Genomic DNA, 18544 nt, shown 5'->3' on the forward strand with positions numbered 1-18544 from the left:
TGCTCCTTCCTAGCCTGACGGGGCAGGAGAGCTGGTAGCCAGGAGTGGTGAGGAATGCAGCGTTCACCAGCTCCCCTCCTGCTACTCCTGTCCCAGCTGGTCATTTGCTCAGTTGCAGAGCAGAGCTACAGCCAGGGCACTGCTGGGCAATTGCAGGGCATGTGGAGGGCTGTAGCTGGTAGAGGGGATACTATAGAGGGCTATAGCTGGAGGGAAGGAGGCAGAGACTGAGTGTCTTGTCCATAGGGTGACCAGATGTCCCGATTTTATAGGGACAGTCCCAATATTTGGGGCTTTGTCTTATATAGGCACCTATTCCCCCCACCCCCCATTCGCTGTCCCGATTTTTCACTCTTGCTGTCTGGTCAACCTACTTGTTCGGGAGTACAGTTAAGGACCTGTGGAGCTGGAGTGGAGAGTATTTCTGGGGATGGTGATCGGAGGAAATAATGGGCACCAGGGTGGGGGTTTAGGGTGTGGGGCTGAGAGGACAGGGGCACTTCTGGAGAGCAGGCAAATACGGTGGGAGTTCTGGGGGGAAGGGAGATACTGCGGTGCATAGGGGCAGTTTCACCTGGTGAACTCAGGCGTTTGCTGCCTGAGGGAGTTGGCAGAGAGGAGAGCTGCTCCAGCTAAGAGCCCACACTTTGGGCCAGCACGTTGCATCCATGCTGGCCCTCAGTCAACCGAGCCTGAACTGACTGGGGCTCTGTTGGGGGTTACCCTACAAATCACAGGAGGGCTAACTAGCACTAATTGTTGGCTCACTGAAAGTTATATGGCTGCCAGGGGTATTTCAATTGGCTGAGGGGGGAAAAATACCTGTTTACCCTTGCAAATGCCTCCAGTATGGCGCAGGCCGTGCCTCGCTGAACAGGAGTGGGTGTGAAGCGAGCTACTTCTCTGAAGGGGAGGCAGAATCCAGGCTTCAGTGAAAGACTGTTTATCAGATGCTTTGAGCTCCTGAGCTGATGAAAGCCGCTACAGTAGCCAGGCCAAAGCATTATTGTTTTGATAATTTTATTATCAGATTGTATAGAAGTTTTGTCCCAATGTCCCAGTATGCTTGAACACATATGGCACTATATGACACAGCCCTTTGTTATGTCATAATGGAAAGCAAAAATAATTGGATAAAAAGCAAAGGATTTCTTCTCAAGCATCTCTGCAGTTAGTTATCGTTTGCTTTCACTAGTCTGCTATTGAAACTCCAGGATAAATACAATCCCGCAATGTATTTCCTATGGTCTGTGCCACAGAAGGCCGGGGTAGCTTATTTCTTGTAGCTTTTCTTTACCTGTGAGTTTTGACTAAACGTAGCCTCAGTGTTTAAGAAAGCAGGCAGGGCTTTTATTGTGAAAAGAGCCTCTTCAAAGTAGCTGGCAGCCCCCCCCCCTTCTCCCCTCCCCACAGGGAGGTGGGTCTGGGCTGCCGGGCTGTTACACACTTTAAAACTAGCAGTTGAAGTTTGCCAGTTGTACACTGTGGATATGCACTAGCTACAGAAGTGCATTTGGGCCCATAATACCAGATTATACTCCTCACACTCGTGCACCCGTCCAGCACACGGCTAAGAACAGTTCCAGCAAGGAAAAAATAACACACACTGGACCCTTCTGTAAAGTTTGATGACAACTTACCAGCAAGGATTTATGAAAACCAAACACTCTTTGGAATAATTAGCAGGAGGTAGAAATTCCAAAAGCCCCGGCTGAGCAGTGCATATTGGTTGGGATAGGCACCCTGGAGTGACAACATCTGGTTGTAATTAAAAAGGAGATAAAAATGGAGAGAGGAGACATTGATTAGTAGATGAAGTTTTTTTTTAAATTTTTGTGTGTGTGTGTGTGGTTTCTTCTGCAAACCCCGTGCAAAAGCCCTGCAAATGGTCTATGCCTAAGAACCACAGGGTTTAGTTTCTGAAAAGGACAAGACTACAGTGTGCAGTGTCTTCTGCAGAAGATGAACATAGAAGGTGGCTAAGGAAGAAGAGGAGGAGCCCCTCTGTCTGCATTGCAAAGATATGGTATGATTTACATGCTTTACTGCAAAGCTTGTGGCGTAAAAAGGTGTTCGGGCTGTTAAGAAGCATTAGCCATTCAGGATAGTCATAGAATCAGCCAGGCAGGTCATTTTATTGTCCAAGATGGTACTGAGAAAATTGGGCTTAGACCTGTTTAGATGGTTTGTTGCACAGGTAGGCAAACAAGAAGCTCATCTTCCCCCTGTTAAATAAACGTTGTCTGGATTCATTCTTTATAATTTTATGGCTGGACAGTCAAGAAACTGCAAAGAGGCTTTGAAATACAATTCCCCAGAGGTCAGTGGATAATGCTAGTCTGGTATATCTGGTTATTCAGAAGCACGCTTGCGCCAGTTTGCTCTGTTGGTCAGCTAGGTGAAACAGGGAACATGTCAGCAGAGAGGGTTTAAAAAAATAAGTGTATAAAGAAATAAACTATGCAATCTCTGGTGACATAGTAATAAATAATGAACTGAATAATTGTTGGCTACACAGACTGAAAGAGGATGGATAATGAGCCTGGATAGTGAATAGTGGAACTCTGCTACCGTTATTATCAGTATGTACAAATTGATGAAAGGAGTGGGAAAAGAAATCTAAATTGAAATTCCTAAGGTCACACAATCAGCTAGTTTGCTGGCTTTTCCCTCTCCGGACTTCCAATTATAACCCCTCATGATCCTCGTTTTCTTTCTCCCACTCTGATGTGCCTACTTGAAAGGATGGGGCAAACTTAGAGCCATATGAAAATACAGCATTCCTGTGGTGAAATGTTCTACCATTGTGTTTTGTCTGTTTTCACACTCATGACACACTGTTTCCATTACAGTTTCACCAAAAATTTTTTAATTTGGCTGCATAAAAAGTGCAAAATTGAGAAATGCCACACAGTAAACGCAACTTTTCTACAAATGGTCCTGTTTTAACATGAAGATTTCCTGAAAACCAGACTAGTTTGAACTTGCAAAAAAAAAAAATTGCTCAGATTTGTGGCAAATATTTTGTTACCCACTAGTACAAACATGTGAGCCTGATATGGAATGAATCCAGTTTTCTTTTCTCCCCTCAGTATTGGGTTTCATGTTAAAGGTGAAGTGTCTGTCTCTGTTCAAGGTATTTGTGGTTCCTGTAAAACCTGCTACTTGTGGAAATACCCAGCACACCTCATAGAACACGTCAATTGTCAAAGTCTTAGACTCCCTGTCCACCGCATGGATTTGTAAACTATTATAAATCAAACCCTTCGTTTCTGTTCTGCCAGTCAACACCGTTTATTTCCAACTAGCCTGAGGGCATCATAGGATGGCGCTGATGGTAAGAGTGCCTCAAAAACCCTGGCACTAGCTAGCCACTGACTAGAGAATTATATAATCAACAGCTATGCAAGAGTCTTTTGGAGATCAAGAATGCAGAGCTTTGTGTTTTTAAGGTGAGAGAACAATAGGACTTCAAAAAATGTGAAGTATTGCTGAGTTGTGCATTGACAAGTGCACATACTGAATAAACCCATACAGTTCATGGTGCAGCTGCATGGAACTACTGCTGTGGTATGATCTGTGTAGCTGAATGGTTTTGGGTAGTAGAGAGCTCAGCTGTGAATCTGACCGGTTCTGTTATCTTCAGCATCCAATAGGTGATACTCTTAAGGTCTGATTCTGCAAACTCTTGGCATATGAGTAGTCCCACTTTTAGCCATGACAAATCACATGAGTAAAGTTACTCATTGGTGTAAGGGATGGCAGGACCGGGCACTCCGTCATGAATGATCCAGATGGGAAAGTTCTGCATGGTAACAAATGAGGATTAGGCACTGATTTCTCATTTTTTAACTAATTAAATTTAGCAGCACTGGTGAGATGTTCAGGATTGTCAGCCCTGGAAATGCTGTGTGCCAAAGAGAAGTTCCTCATGCACAATGTGGGGACAGACATCACTGATCTGTTCAGGCGATATATTAAGATACACCCACAACTGTGTATTTTATCAGTGAAGGCTTGTGTCTTGGCACCTGAAATGAAAAAAAGGCAACCTACTTCCCTAACAACAGCATTTCTCCAGTGGCAGTACTGTCATGTCTTATGCATTAGTCTAGAGGGTTGTTATTTTTTTTTTATATAAAGCAAATAGCAAACCCGCCTCCCCACCGCAACCACCAGGAAGAATATGGATCAGTCTGTTTCCACTCCTTCCCTGTAATCTCACAGGTGCTGGTTGTTACCATGCAGAACTTTCCCCTCTGGATCATTCATGATGGAGGACCAGATCCTGCCATCCCTTACACAAGTGAGTAACTTTACTCATGTGAGTAGTCTCATTGACTTCAATGAGACTTCCCCTTCTGTGCCTCTTTGCCTATGTCCTCTTGCTCCCTCCCAGTCACATGAAGAGAGTAGAGCATTGGACCTTTGGAACCTGTCTCCTTTTGCATCAGAGTCTCAACTATAGTTAGGTGAGAGCAGTCTCCCTGAGGAGTTTCACTGACTTCAATGGGACGTTTCACACAACGAGAGTCATCCCTGTGTAAGTGTTAGCAGCACTGGGTTCTAAGACGGCTGGGTGTTTCAGCCAGGACCTCCATGACAACCAACACTTCTAGTTTCTGTTTTCAGTCAAATGGCGTTGGGTTTGTCCTGCTGGACCGCTCAATACCAAGCAAGCCTCCCCCAGGAATTTGCACAGTACTGTATAGGTGTGGCACGGGCTTTTTTTAACTATTAGGTATGGATCATCCTTAATAAAGGATGCTTGACTTCTCACACAGCTACTTAGAATAGTAATTATAATCCCATGAGCCTTGAATTTGCCTTTTTATTAACACATCTTCCCACCAAAAAAAAAAAAAAAAGCTGATTTCCCATGACAAGCAGCCAGCCACATTGCTGAGACAAGGTTGGGTTCCGGAATAGCTAGGCTGGGCGCTACATGAGGAGGTGGTCCAAGCTGCCAAAGGACTTGCAGGCAGAAACCATGCGCCTGGGGGCTTGGCTTGTTTCACATTTATGGCTCCTCCACTGATGAGTTGTCATTTGGGAGCATTGTGGAGCAGGAAGCTCCCGGGGACACTTACCCTAACTGAAGTAGAACCTAATAAAAGTGGAGCCTGGGTCTAAAAGGTAAAGGGTCTGATGCATGTTCTTCACTCTTGTGAATGGCTGGGGCCTGGGGTGGGGGGGGGGTTGCACAGGTGCAGCATGCTGCTGGGTAAGGCGAGGGGCCAACCCAGCACTGCGAAGGAACAGGAACACTGAGTTGATGCCCACCCTTTCTCCTAGAGCTCCAGAACTGCTGGGGTTTGGAGACTGTGGTTACATGTTCTAAGGAACCTCCGGGTATATCCTAAACCCTCTGCCACCTGTGGGGGCAGGGGAGGGGGTTATTGCCACAGGAGGCTGGGATAGAAATTGTCCTCCATTTTCAGCATAAAAAGCATTTACTGGTATTTCAGTTTAGAAGCTATGGTAAGATGAGCTTCATCAGGGTCATAAGAACCTAGGATCCACCATGACAGTTCAGACCAATCGTGTGACCAGTCTGTTACCCTGCCCTACCCAGTGGGTGGCCTATTCTGAATGCTTAAGAAGGTAACTTCTCACTTGCACCCCCCTGTACCCCCCCCAATAATGTATATGGAAAGTGGGAGCTTGGGGCTGGCCTCTAGCCTTACTTCAACCATCTGAAGCCATGGAGCGTGATTACCCCTAAAACACCAGGTCAGACTACAAATGTAATTACCAATCACAACATTATAGCCAGACACTTAAAATCCGGCCACCGTATGTGACTCTCTGACCTCCAGGAGCAGTGAATTCCATAGGAGGACTATGTTAAGACATATTTCCTTTCTTATGGTTTTAAGTTTACCAGCCTTTAATTACAAGTGACTCACTTATTCTCTTATTAGGAGACAGTGTGAATAGGAGGGGCGATCAGATGTTATTAATACTTGTACATCCCCAAATACTTCAATAAACTCCTCTCCTTCCTAGACTAAATAATCCCAGTTTGCAGTTATTTTTCTTGCCCTTATGAACAAGGGCCTTCAGAGTAGGGCCACACCAGTGCTCTCTCTCAGTTTACTAGGTTCATTTGACCATTGGGATTCATATGGGAAAGGTGTGCTGCAGTGCTGGCTCTATGTGGCTCTGCATGTGTTTGGTTATGAGTTCACCAGTGACTCAGGAGGCAGTTTAATCCCAGCACTGGGCAGGTTTTTGCCTTTTTTTTTTTTTTTGAGGGCTGGAGGAGTGATTTAAACTGGGGAGGAGGATACCTTTCTGAAATCCATGTGGAAACAATTCTGTCTGCTTTCAATAAAGTCATCTGCGATGCAGAGCCTTCCATATTAATTCCCTCCCTTTTCATCTGGGGTGCCTTGGAATGCTATGAATGTACTTCCTTGTTGTCCAGGAAGAAAAGATTGAAGAGATCTTTGCCAAACTGCTTTTGAGGGAACCTGACACTGTCCTCATTAGGCGAGAACTCTGTCGAAATGAGTGCACTGCAAGCCCTTTTGGAAACCGAATGATTGCTCTAAATTTTTTGTATTAATCTGGTGGTTAAAAACTAAAACTGAAAATAGGCAAATAAAAAAAATACCCTACAGAAAAATAAATAAAACTACTGCCTCATTGGATTGGGAGCCAAAATCTTAAATGATACTTAGCGGCTTTTCAGGCATTCATAGCAGAGGCTGGTAATCCCATCAAGATGGAAAAATATAAAAGAGGATATGGTTTTATGTAGTGCCCCTCACACACTGTCTACCCCAAAGTGCTTTGCAAAAAGTGCAGGCAGCAATTTTCTGCTACCTTGAAACTTTGCTCTGTGTCGTACAGACAGATGGCTGTCAGTTGGCTGCCTTACCGTAGAGCAAAGATTTGAGTGGGATGAAGACAAAGGTACAAGTGAGAGTGTCTGTTCAGGGTGGGAGATGCTGAGAGAAAGGGAACCTTTCCAGGGTGGATCCAAGGTCCACTTAACCTGTTAGTTCACCAGGTGTGGGGATCCTGGCTTTGATTGGTTTTGTGAGAAAAACTGAGGAGATGCCACCTATTGTACTTGGAAACGTATCATGTGGCCATTCAACATCTTGAAAGATGAAAGGAAGCACGACAAAGTCAGCCAGTCAGTCAGTCAATGGTGCTTGATAGTGGTGTGGGAGAAGATCCCAATGCGCGAGAGGCAGACTTTCCACAGTGGCACCAGGTCCGTGCGGCAGATGGAGGTTGGAGCACACTCTGCTTTCTGGCTTACCTGTGGGCCTCAGCCTGGGCTCTCTGATGGTTCTCCAGGATGACTGCACCAGCCTTGACTCTTTTTCTCCAGACTGAGCAGTTGTGGGCAGGCTTCTCCCAGCTGTCAGTGGGAATGCTGAATTTCTTGAGATCTTGCTTGACCTTGTTGCTGTATCGGAGCTATGGCCTTCCTCTGTGCTGCGAGTAGTTCTTGAGTTGGCCATAAAGCACAGCCTTCCACAGACAATCTTGAGGCATACGCTCCACGTGTACTAGCCAGTGAAGCCTGCAAGCATCCAGCATGGTCTGCATAGACTGTAGGCTGCTTCTCTAAAGGATCTTGTTAGTGATCCATGGATCCCAAGTGACTCCAAGGGACAGCGAAGGTGGAAGCTGTTCAATCTCCGCTTCTGCTTGGAGTACCTGACTCAGCTCGCAAAGCCATAAAGGAGGGTACTGAGGACACAAGCCTGATAAACGGACACCTTTGTGTTCAGGGTTAGCAGCTTGTTGTTCCAGACACGTGAGGTAAGTTTTCCAAAGGTGACAGAGGCTTTGCCAATTCTTGCATGAAGTTCTCTATCAAGGCTTACTGAGCTGGTTTAAGCTGAGCCAAGATAGCAAGAAGTGTCCAGAGTTTCATTGCTGACATAGATTTTAGGTGGGATGTTGGTACTCTGTGACATGACAACTGTTTTCTTGCTACTGATGACCATGCCAAACTTGATACATGCATCAGCGAATTTATTCATCATGATCTGCAGTTCATCAGGTGAGTTAGAGATGAATGCAGCCTCATCTGCGAAGAGCAGATCCCAATAGTGCGCTGGGTGACATGCCTTTTGCTCTGAAATCGTCTGATGTTGAACAAGCTGCTGTCTGTCCTCGATTCAAATAGTGTGCCAGATTGGTCATTTCCAAAAGTGTACTGAAGAAGAATAAAGAAGATGCCAAAGTCAATAGACACTAAGACGCAGCCTTGCTGCATGCCAGGATCTATGCTAAACTCAGACAATGTTTCATTTTCATACTGGATAGTTGCCTTCATTCCCTCATGGAACTCCTTAAATAGGAAGAGCACTTCTTGTGGACAGCCAGTTTTCGACAGGATCTTGTATATGCCATTCCTGCTAATCGTGTCAAAGGCCTTTTGTAGGTCAACAAATGCTACATAGAGAGGTGCCTGTTGTTCACACCTTTTTTCTTGCAACAAGCGCATTGTGAAGGACACATAGACAAGTCGTAGAATGTCCTGCTCTGAACCCACACTGGCTCTCAGGATAAACTCTCTGAGCAAGCACTTGGAGTCTTTTCAGCAGGACCCTTGCAAGCACCTTGCCCACCATGCTGAGCAGAGATATCCCTGGGCAGTTGTTGCAGTCTGCTCTGTCCCCTTTATTTTTGTATAAAGTAATTATGTTTGCATTTTTCAGATCCAGGTATGTGGCTTTCTTCCCAGCAGGTGCAGAGAAGTGCCTGGATGTTGCTCACAAGCTTTCTCCCCCCTGCCTTTTGGAGCACCGGAGGGATCTGATAATTGCCTACTGCTTTCCCAGATACAATCTCTTTGATAGCCTTCTCTACACCTTTGAGAGTCGGTGTTTGATCCAGCTCCTGCATCGTTGGAAGCTGGGCAATGACAGCTAAGAAGGTATCACAGATAATGGCATCCTTTGAGTAGAGTTCTTTGTAATGCTCAGTCTGTCGGTCAGGATGGTACCATCTTTTGCTTTGAAATGTACTAACAGGGAAACAGATTCTTGATTCCTGTGTGGTGGGAAAAGTCTGCCTAGCCTCACAAAAGAAAAGCAGACATTTAGTGGCAGGTTGAGAAGAATTAGAAACAAAATCTGGTGAGCTGCCAAATATTCCCCTTCCCCCTCAGGCAACTTCAGTGTAACTCATCACAAACAAAGGGAATATTGTTGAGTGCAAATGAAAGCAGGAGACACAGATGCTACACAAAGGAAAGAAGCATGTTTCTTTGGGGAGGGGGCCTGTTATTCCTTCCTCTTCCAGACAAATATAAAGGCTGATCTGAAAACATCTCGAGGTAAGCACACCGGGCAGGCAGGGAAGTGGTGGTGGGAATAACAAGACCATTCAGAGGTCTGCAGAGCAGAAACAGAGAGAGGAGAACCTGAATGATAATGGATGTAACTGTCACTGGAGTGACAAGTTGGACTGACATGCGCTGATGTCCCATGTCCCACTGCACTCTTGGAAGATGCTTGTATAGGAAAACATTCCCCAGGCAGGCACACACTCGTCAGAGCACTGATTTACATCCTTCTTGGCAGAGGAAATAGGGAAAGGTTTCGAGAAAAACCCATGTACATTCTGAATACTCAGATTGAAGGATTCGGCCCGTAAACCATTGCTATTTTTCTAGACTTCGCTGTTTGGCGTTTCCAGATTCTGCCCTTCTTAAAGGGCTCAGGGGCAACTGAAAAAGCCAGGCTGGGCTGGTTATGGGGGGAGAGAGCTGGGGGACAGGACTATCCCCTTCCTTCCACCTGGATGATGGTTTTAGTTTCGTAGTTACCCTTTCAGGGATGTTTGGATGAGTTGATGCCTAACAATTGTGAAGTGCTGATTTGGTCTGCAAAGCCGTAAATTGTGTGCGTCCAGGTTATGGGATCTGGTCACCTCACTCTTCATCTGAGGCATGGTGGCAACTGAAATCAGCTCAAGTGCTGGTTTGAACAGACCTTCTCAGTAAAGACTCCTTCACTGTGGAACTTCTGGGCCAAAACATGTAGTTTTGGGCCTTCAGGGCATGCTGCCACAAGACACCTGTTCTTCTAGGCTTTTCCTGCAGAGGGGCGGGCCAATTGTGATTTAGGAGTGGGGGATGGGAGGACAGAAGAATCCTTCTGTGATTTCTTTAGCCTATTCAGTTACTTTTAATCTTTGTGTAGAGCAGCGTTTCTCAAATTGAGGTCCATGGAACCCTGGGGGTCTTCGAGGGTACTCCAGGGGGTCCGCGGGTCCCACTGATCAACTCCTCTCCCTCCCTCCCTCTCTCAACTCCTCCCCCTTCCTCCCAGCGCCTCCTGCACACTGGGGAACAGCTGTTCAGCAGTGTGCAGAAGGCACTGGGAGGGAGGGGGAGGAGGGGGGATGGGGCGCGCTCAGAGGAGGGGGCAGATAGAGGCGGGAAAGAGGAGGGGCGGGAAGAGGTGAAGTGGGGCCTTGGGGGAAGGCTAAGGAATTGACAGGCCTAAAGATTTAAATATCCATCTGAAAATCCCTCAATAGAAAAACTATCATCTGCTGAAGCATGGATCTCACACCCCATTTGTTTAAATTCATGACTGACTATTGGTGTTTCTGAGGAAGTCCCAACCAAGGTGGGTTACTGAAAAGGCAAGCCCACTGCTTCCAGGAACTCTGATTACACATGTGATCCTGGAACAGAAGATGTTTGCTTATTATGCCCTCAGAAGAATACAACCCACAAATAAACTGCCAGAATATGCAGCCTCCGCAAATGGGTCAGCGTGGATTGCTCGAATTGTTGGCCGAGTCAAACTGTCCCCATCCAACCCCACTAATGCTCTCGAGTGTCACCTGTCATGAATCCATATAGCCACATGCACAGAGACTTCATGGTCATCTGCTAAACTGCACAGGGAATAGAACCCTGCCCATTCTTATCCAAAATCAGCAGCCTGTGCCCTTTGCTCTCAAGGAGACACTCCACTAGTTGCCACTGTCAGTAGTAGTGGGGCTTATAGCTTCTTTGAAGGCCAGCCACTGGAGAATGACATAAGCACATAGCTGAGCCCATCCAGGAGACAATTGTGTTGCATATACACACGCACACCACCCGTCAAACAAATCTGGTTTGTACTGGCCCAGGAAGGAGAAGATTCCTGAGATGGCTTCTTATCCTGGGTTTTTCTGCATGGCAGCCTGCTGTTGCTGAACTGGAATCAAGATTCCTAGATTTCAGAGCATCTTATCCGGCTACTCTCCATGTAGCCTGTGAATTCAGTGCTTCTCAGTGTTGTCTGCATGAAGCATTTGCTGCAACATTTTACCTAAAATAATATCTCTGTGAAATAGACAGACGGCAAAGCTAGTCTCCACAGCCCATGTAAAGATCCTAACCCTGCATTTGGGAAAGAGGGCGAGAGGGCATCTTCAAGCTATTAATGTCAAAGTATGGCATGCAGGAGACAGTTTATTTCTGTAAGTGATTTATATTAACTTCCGGGATTAAATCTGTGGTTTTTAAGTTGCAGTATACATAGCATCTGAATGAAAAGTGCCCTTTCCATGAGTCACAGGCATCACTATGAACTCCCTACAAGCTGAAAGATTTATATAGCAGGGGTGAGGAGAGTTAGGGAGTATTATGAATTCTTTATTTTCATAAGCCAAAGTCACAAAATTAACTGGTTAGGCCACTCTAGAATCACCAGCTAGGAGCAACCTATAGCATTTGAGCTGAACAGAACTCTTATGACTGCTCTCATTATCTGTTTCCCAATACAATTCCATAATTAAAATACATCCCAAGTGATGTTTTCCAGCAAACATATCTAGGTATTTATACCGTGCTTATCGCCATGGTATCTGAAGGCCTAGAAGGCCTGAGCCATGGTCTGCTGAACTGAGTGGAAAGACTCACAGAGACTTCAATGAACTTTGGATCTGGCCCACAGTGGTTTATGACTTTACAGAAATAATAGAGCTACTCATGTCACTGACTGAATGTTTCTTCAACCTGCTCCAGTTTACAAATAGCCAAAGTGCTGCCCTTTGGGAGGAAAAAAAAAGTGTCTTCTCTGCAGATTTCTTCTGATCTATGGTCCCAATTCCCATGCTTAACATAAGGCACATTCTCAAGTTCCACCGACTTCAATGGAATTAAACAGCTTCTTAACTGGGAGGGGCTGCTGAATCAGGCCTACAATGGGAGCAGAATGCCTACCATGCTGGGGCAGTGCTTTGTTTGGGAAACGCATAGAGTGGTGAGCAATCATGCAAACAACTTGACCAGAGCAGGGCAAACTATTCCTGGTGGCCAATCTAGTAGGCAATTAACCCTTTTTTCTTTTAGGAAATCAGCAAGCAGATGTCACGCTATGAATTTTGTCATTATTCAAAATTATTCAGCTGATGTTTAATGAGAATGTATTTCAGCCTCTGGCATGCTTATGAACTATTTGTTCATATTAAGGTTATAATGAAATCCCATCGTAGAATTTGGATGACATAAACAAATGATTTGAGGTGTACTTGTTTGGTTTATAATGTAATCAGAACTAGTCAATGCAATGGCAGCCTTATTATTATGTACAATTGCTGGAATTTTCTTGCTGACATAAAGCAGTTTTTTAACTTTGGAAAATGAGGACTTGGGCAGATTTTGTTTTAAACTTTCTTCTTAGTAAAGGAATGTGCCATACAGTATACAGCCCATCGTTCAGCAATGATGTACCTGGTATGGGAGGGACATCATAGGAAATATGCAGACAGACCTGTGACTGCGAGGTGACAATAAGCATGAGAAATGTGACTCCCTGTCCTCAGAAACAGAAAACCCAGGGCAAGTGGAACCCTGACATGAAATCAATGACATAGTAGATTAATAGTAACGAGGATCCTGTCAAGATAAGAAGGTGCAGAATTTGCTGCTTCTTTCTCCTCCTTCTTACACCATTTTGTAAAGCCTATGTCATTTTTTGTATGTACTGTATTTACTTCTCCCCCCCCCCCCCCCCGCCAAATAAATAAATACTTCAGGCCCAGTGATGGGGGGGGGGAAGGGGAAGGATGGGGGCACTCATCTCTTGAGAGCCTCCTAGCAGCTGGGTGTGGTACTGCACTCTTCTTCCTGCTCCTGGCACCCCCTGTAGGTTGCCAACCTTGCTAGCAGATTTTCAGCAGCTCAGTCCTCTGATCAAGTCTCACAGTCAACTGGACAAACCCTTCCCGGGATGGCAAAAGGGTTCAACAAACTGTCAGCCCTTATCAGGGTCTTCAACCCTGTTTCTAGGCCCTTTAAATCCCACCCCTCACTCAGGCTTCCCAAAAGAGCCTTGTCCCCTTCTTGGGACTTAGGCCACTTTCCCAAGGGGGAACGCAGGCCTGCCCACTGCTCCAGGTCCCAACCCAGGGACCCTATAAACAGCAGCCACAACTGATTCCTTTAATTAGTTGCTGCTATTCCCTGCATAGGCGCCAACTTCCCCTCTTTCCTCAGGTGCTCGACCCCCCCCTCTGCCCCTGGCCCCGTCCCCACTCCACCCCTTCCATGAGGCCCCACTCCTTTGTACCCCTTCCCCAAAGTCCCCGCCCCAACTCCACCCCCTCCTTGCCAATATTCCAACTCCTTCCCCAAATCCTCACCCCGGCCCCACCTCTTCCTCACCTCCTCCCCTGAGTGCGCCACATTCCTGCTTCTCCCGCAACTCCCGGAGCGTGCTAACACTGCCAAACAGGTGTTTGACAGCGGCATGCGGGAAGCACTGGGAGGTAGGTGGAGGAGCGGGGACGAGATGCGGTCAGGGTGGGGAGGAGGAGGTGGGGTGAGGGGGAAGGGAGCTTGGCTGCTGGTGGGTGCAGAGCACCCACTAATTTTTCCCCATGGGTGTTCCAGCCCCAGAGCACCCACAGAGTCAGCGCCTATGATTTTCTGGGTAGGGTGACCATATTTCCCAAAGGGAAAATGGGACACTGTGCAGGGCTGGCCCAAGACCCTCCTCCCCCCTCTGTGGGGCTGGCCTGAGCCCCCTCGCCACCAGGAATGGGCCTGAGCTGCTCACCCAGCCCATCTCCCCACACGAGACTGGGGCTGGCGTTGCTGCTCACCCAAGCCTTGCCTGCCTTCCGGGTGAGGTTGGTGCTAGTGTTGCTGCTCGCTTGAGCCCTGTCTGCTCCCCGCCTGAGCCCAGCCTCCCTTTCTGCATGGGGCTGGCATAGCCACTCCCCCCTTCCATGTTCCTCTGCACCCCGCTTTTTTGACAGAAGTGGGCATTTGTCCTGTTTGCTCTTGCTTAAAAAAAGGACTGTCCCAGCCAAAACGGGCCTTCTCCCATATAGCCCCTTTCTCTTCATCCTTATCTCAGGGCTGAAGTTCTCAGATCCTCTTCCACCTCACTGAATGCACAGGCCACCAGAACCCATCTTCTGGTTCTTCTCTGCTCCCAGCCAAGAACTGAGCCCCAGCAACTCCTTTTATCTGATCCTGCTGGGCTCTGATTGGCTGCTTCTATGCAGCCTCTCTAGGCAACACTGGAGGACCCAACCTTCACTGCTCCTTTCTTGGGGTAGGGTCTGATAGGATCACAGATCCTCCAGCAGGGAGCCTTGAAGGGCTGGGTACACCTTGTACACCCTGTTCAGAAAAAGCATATCAGAACGTGCTTAACTCTGAGCATGTGCCTAAATCCGATTGAAGCCAATGGGATATTAGCGTAAGCTTAACTTCAAGCACACGTGTAAGTGTTTTGCTGAATTGGAGCTTCAGTGATATTTTCTAAACCTAAATAAGTAAAAGAATCCTGCCAAAAACAATGCCAGCCGCTCAGCACATGAGTAAGGCAATCAGAGTTCAGTTTCAAGCTCCCAAGAGGGCATTCCCTCCTCTGGGCTTCTTAGGGCATTCTGTCTTTACTGTCACTGTATTTTGCAAACTTTTGGGAGCAAAGTCTGTGTCCATATCACATGCAGCACCAGGCTTGTTGTGCTTAGCCAATAATTCATACACTGAAACATGTCTAAAGTGACTACTCATGTGGCCAACCAAAATCAGTTGCTCAACAGGGGTGGCTTTCTAACAAAGATGGAGAAGGATCGCGTTCAATATGTATCTGTATTAAAAAGCTGTACAGTGCTTTGCACAATAGGGTCCTGGTCCACCTAGGTGCTACTACACTACAAATAATAATCATAATAATATATTTGGAGATGTTCTGCAGTGATGTCTCAAAGCAGAAACTTCCTGAATAAGGCTTCAGTCCTGCAAACACTTACATATTGGAGTAAATGTACACATCTGAGTAGTCCTGTTGAGTTCAGTGAGATTCCTCACATGTGTTTTCAGGATCAGAGGTTTAGCTGTCTTTTTACATATCACAAAAATAGCTGAAAGGTATTTCGAGCTTTCATCAGCAATGAAAAAAAATCACCGTTGAGCAGGATATACTCATGGATAATTCCAGTTCGAAAGGAGGTTTTGGGGGGAAATTTGTAACACCCAAAAAGAGGGAGTTAGAATTAATTTTAAAACTTCTTGGAACCTTAACTATAGCATTCCATACTAAATGAGAATATTAATATATAGTTCAAAAGCTGCATGGTTATCTTCTTTTTTCATCAAATATGATTCACTAGGCCATGACAAATGGAGGCTGGGTATGTTGTCTAGTTCCGCATCTAATCTTAAAATCTATGAATCCACACACAGGGTAAGAAGGATGTGTTCTAGGAATTATTTTGGGGAAGTTCTATGGCCTGTGTTATACAGGCGGTCAGACTAGATGCTCACAATGGTCCCGTCTGGCCTTGGAATCTATGAACCTATGAAAGCTGGCTCAGACTCCAGACAACAAGGTATTCAATACTTCATAAAACAAGCAGTAGTGTTTCAAGCCAGGGCTACCTTTGACTCTGGCAGTCTTAATTTAATAGCCAGCTGTACTACATTCCCTCTCTACAAGTCATCCATCTTTTCACAGCAGAATGATATAGCAGGACACTGAGTACTTGGCTCACAGAAGATGGACCCTGCCAAGGATTTCTACCAGTACACATGCTCAGAGAACCTGTCTGAAAGGTATTGAATTAGGTTTGAAGAAAGGGAATCTTATTGTGTGTAACAAACCTCAGTTTCCCCACCCCTGTGCCTTGGGGCACCGTTCAAGGATCAGGGCCTTAGGCGTGCAGTAAAGAGACAGTCCCTGCCCTAAAGAGCAAACATTTCATAGTTTTAGCAGAAAATGCCACTAAATTTGAGAGTCCCCATCACTAAAGAGATGCACGGAGCAGATGTTTATTTTTCTGAAAGGGTGTGATTTTCAATGCATGGTAATAGCTGCTGATTGTTGACTCTGAGTTAGGCCAGTGCAAGCTTCACTGCGACGCTGAATAGACACTGGTTACCATTGTTACTGAGCATCATGGTGTATTCTCTTTCGTTTCTTCGATTCCTCTCTCTTGGGATAAAGCTAGGAAATTTAGTGCAAAAATGACTGAATGAACCAATAAAGAAAGAAAGAAAGAAAAAGACATTGACATGCCACATTATGGTTGCATGGGAAAAATTCAGGAAAGGCGAAAGGTGAGAGCCTGGATCCTGCCCTGTGTCAGGGCAGTCTAATGGCACTCTGCTGGTGCAAAGCAGCCCTAAAGATGGCTTACCTAGGCCCTGGAGGATTTTCCCAGCATTTGGGGATCCTCAGGTTGTGTAGAGCTGCTTTAGTGGGTCCCATGTCAAGCCCCCACCCCCCACCCCCACTTTGGCTCCTAGCATGAGGGGTGTAGCTGAGGGAAATCAACATGGTCAGGGCTTCCTTAGGTCAGCTGATTCCCCCAGCTGATGGAATGGTCCCTGGGGACTGTCAGCAGCTATTGGAACTAACAGGATATCTGCACTGGAGCTGGAAGGTGTAATTCCCAGCTCACAGAGACATACCTGCACTAGCTCAATCAGTGCTAGCCTGCTAAAAATAGAAGGGTAGTTGAGGCAGCACAGGTGAGCTGTACCCAGTATGATCCTGCCAGAGATGCTTGATGTGTACTTAGGGCAGCTAGCCCCTCGCACCTCCACAACTACACTTTAACATGCTGGCTTGGTCAGAGCTAATGTGAGTGTGTCTCCTTGAAGACATACTCTGTGAGCAGCGCTGATGTTGCTCTAATGTATTCCACACATCAGTCCAGTGCCAGGATTGCGGGAACAGAAAGATGGCTCCTCCTGAGCTGCATCAAGGTCTCATCAGCCACAGCTCTGGATCTGGGCTGAGTATGTTTCCCCCACAACCTTAACTCTGCCATGTTATCATTTATAATTTATTATCATTGTGCCCAGGGGCCTTCTGAGAAGAGGGGGCCCATTGTTCTAGGCTCTGTACAAACATAGAATTAGAGACAGTCCCTGCCCTGAATTGTTTACAATCTAAATAGACAACATAACTAAAAGGGTAGGGGAAAGGCATAGAACATACAAGCAGAGCGAACAATACAGTGGCTACAAACATCATGTTCGTTTCACAATTTTGTATTCATTTTTTTGCATTCGTTTTGTTATTTAAATACTTGATGGGCTTCTGGCCATGCAGCAAATGCTATTTATTGGACAAGGCTTTGGAGAAAGTTAAGGGTATGTTCCCAGAATGGTAGGGGGTGGAATGAGCTTTTCAGCTGTTTTGTTTTACCGGCTAGCTGAGTTAATTTGTTAACCTCTATGGTTGTCTAATGCTATGGGTGAGCTAAGTTGGTGTTATCCATATGGATTTATTTTTAATGCTGCTGGGTGGTCATTATTGTGTTTTTGTGAGGCAAATTAATTGTCAGATTGCCTAGAGCTTTTTGCATAGGTGTTTTTTCACTATGATTTGAATCATACTCCTAATCTGTTTACCCAGTGGGTTTCATCCGAGCTGGAGTCCTCTGAGCAGGGAGGAAACTGTCCACTTATTTCCATGGAAATCTTTTGTGGCGAGGGCTTTTGCCCGTTATACTTCAGGACTGTGGAGTTCTCTCTGTTGAGCTACCAACAATGCCAAATTGTTAAATTTGGTTTAAAGAGAGAAATTGAAAACATACTTCTTTTTTATTTTGAATTCTGCCAAAGTTCAAGCCACCTAGGAGTTAAATTTCAAAGATAAAAACTCTGAGCCACACTTGAAAAAATGCAACCCTAGTGATCAAACTGCATCCACAGCTCTTCAAGATGCTTTGTGTGAGCCGCGTTCTATCATATTTGCAGTTGATCAGCGAGAATTCATAGTGTTGTCTTATGGTTATAAAAGTCTCTTTTGAAAAACCAATACAACTTTTCACATCTTTTATTGGTTTTGTTGGTAGTATGCCTGCTGAGAACTGAACTTAATTTCCAAGAAGGACACACTGTACCTGCCAGTTTGTCAAACTGGCAATGCAGAGCTGTATGTATGGTTTTCATTTCAGACTGAATTGAAGCCATAGCATAAACTGGAGCAGTTTTACAGCATGGACCTGAAGCAAGTATCTTTGGAAAACTACTTACACTGGGCTTGTAAATACACTCTTCCTGTAGCATTATATTTATTATCATCATCCCCTGTTAAGT

At 45.8% G+C, this 18544-nt stretch overlaps 1 protein-coding gene across 1 annotated transcript in view; it reads left to right on the top strand.

Annotated features, from left to right (window-relative positions):
* The first annotated feature begins 1479 nt into the window (after positions 1-1479).
* Positions 1480-18544, top strand: part of GASK1A (golgi associated kinase 1A) — a 54295-nt gene continuing 37230 nt past the window's right edge. Inside the window, exon 1 of the mRNA XM_074943289.1 lies at positions 1480-2026. Coding sequence (XP_074799390.1) covers positions 2024-2026 — 3 coding nt within the window. The 5' untranslated portion in view covers positions 1480-2023. The remainder of the gene's footprint in view (positions 2027-18544) is intronic.

Source organism: Natator depressus, chromosome 2 (assembly GCF_965152275.1).
Source record: "Natator depressus isolate rNatDep1 chromosome 2, rNatDep2.hap1, whole genome shotgun sequence".
NCBI lineage: Eukaryota > Metazoa > Chordata > Testudines > Cheloniidae > Natator > Natator depressus.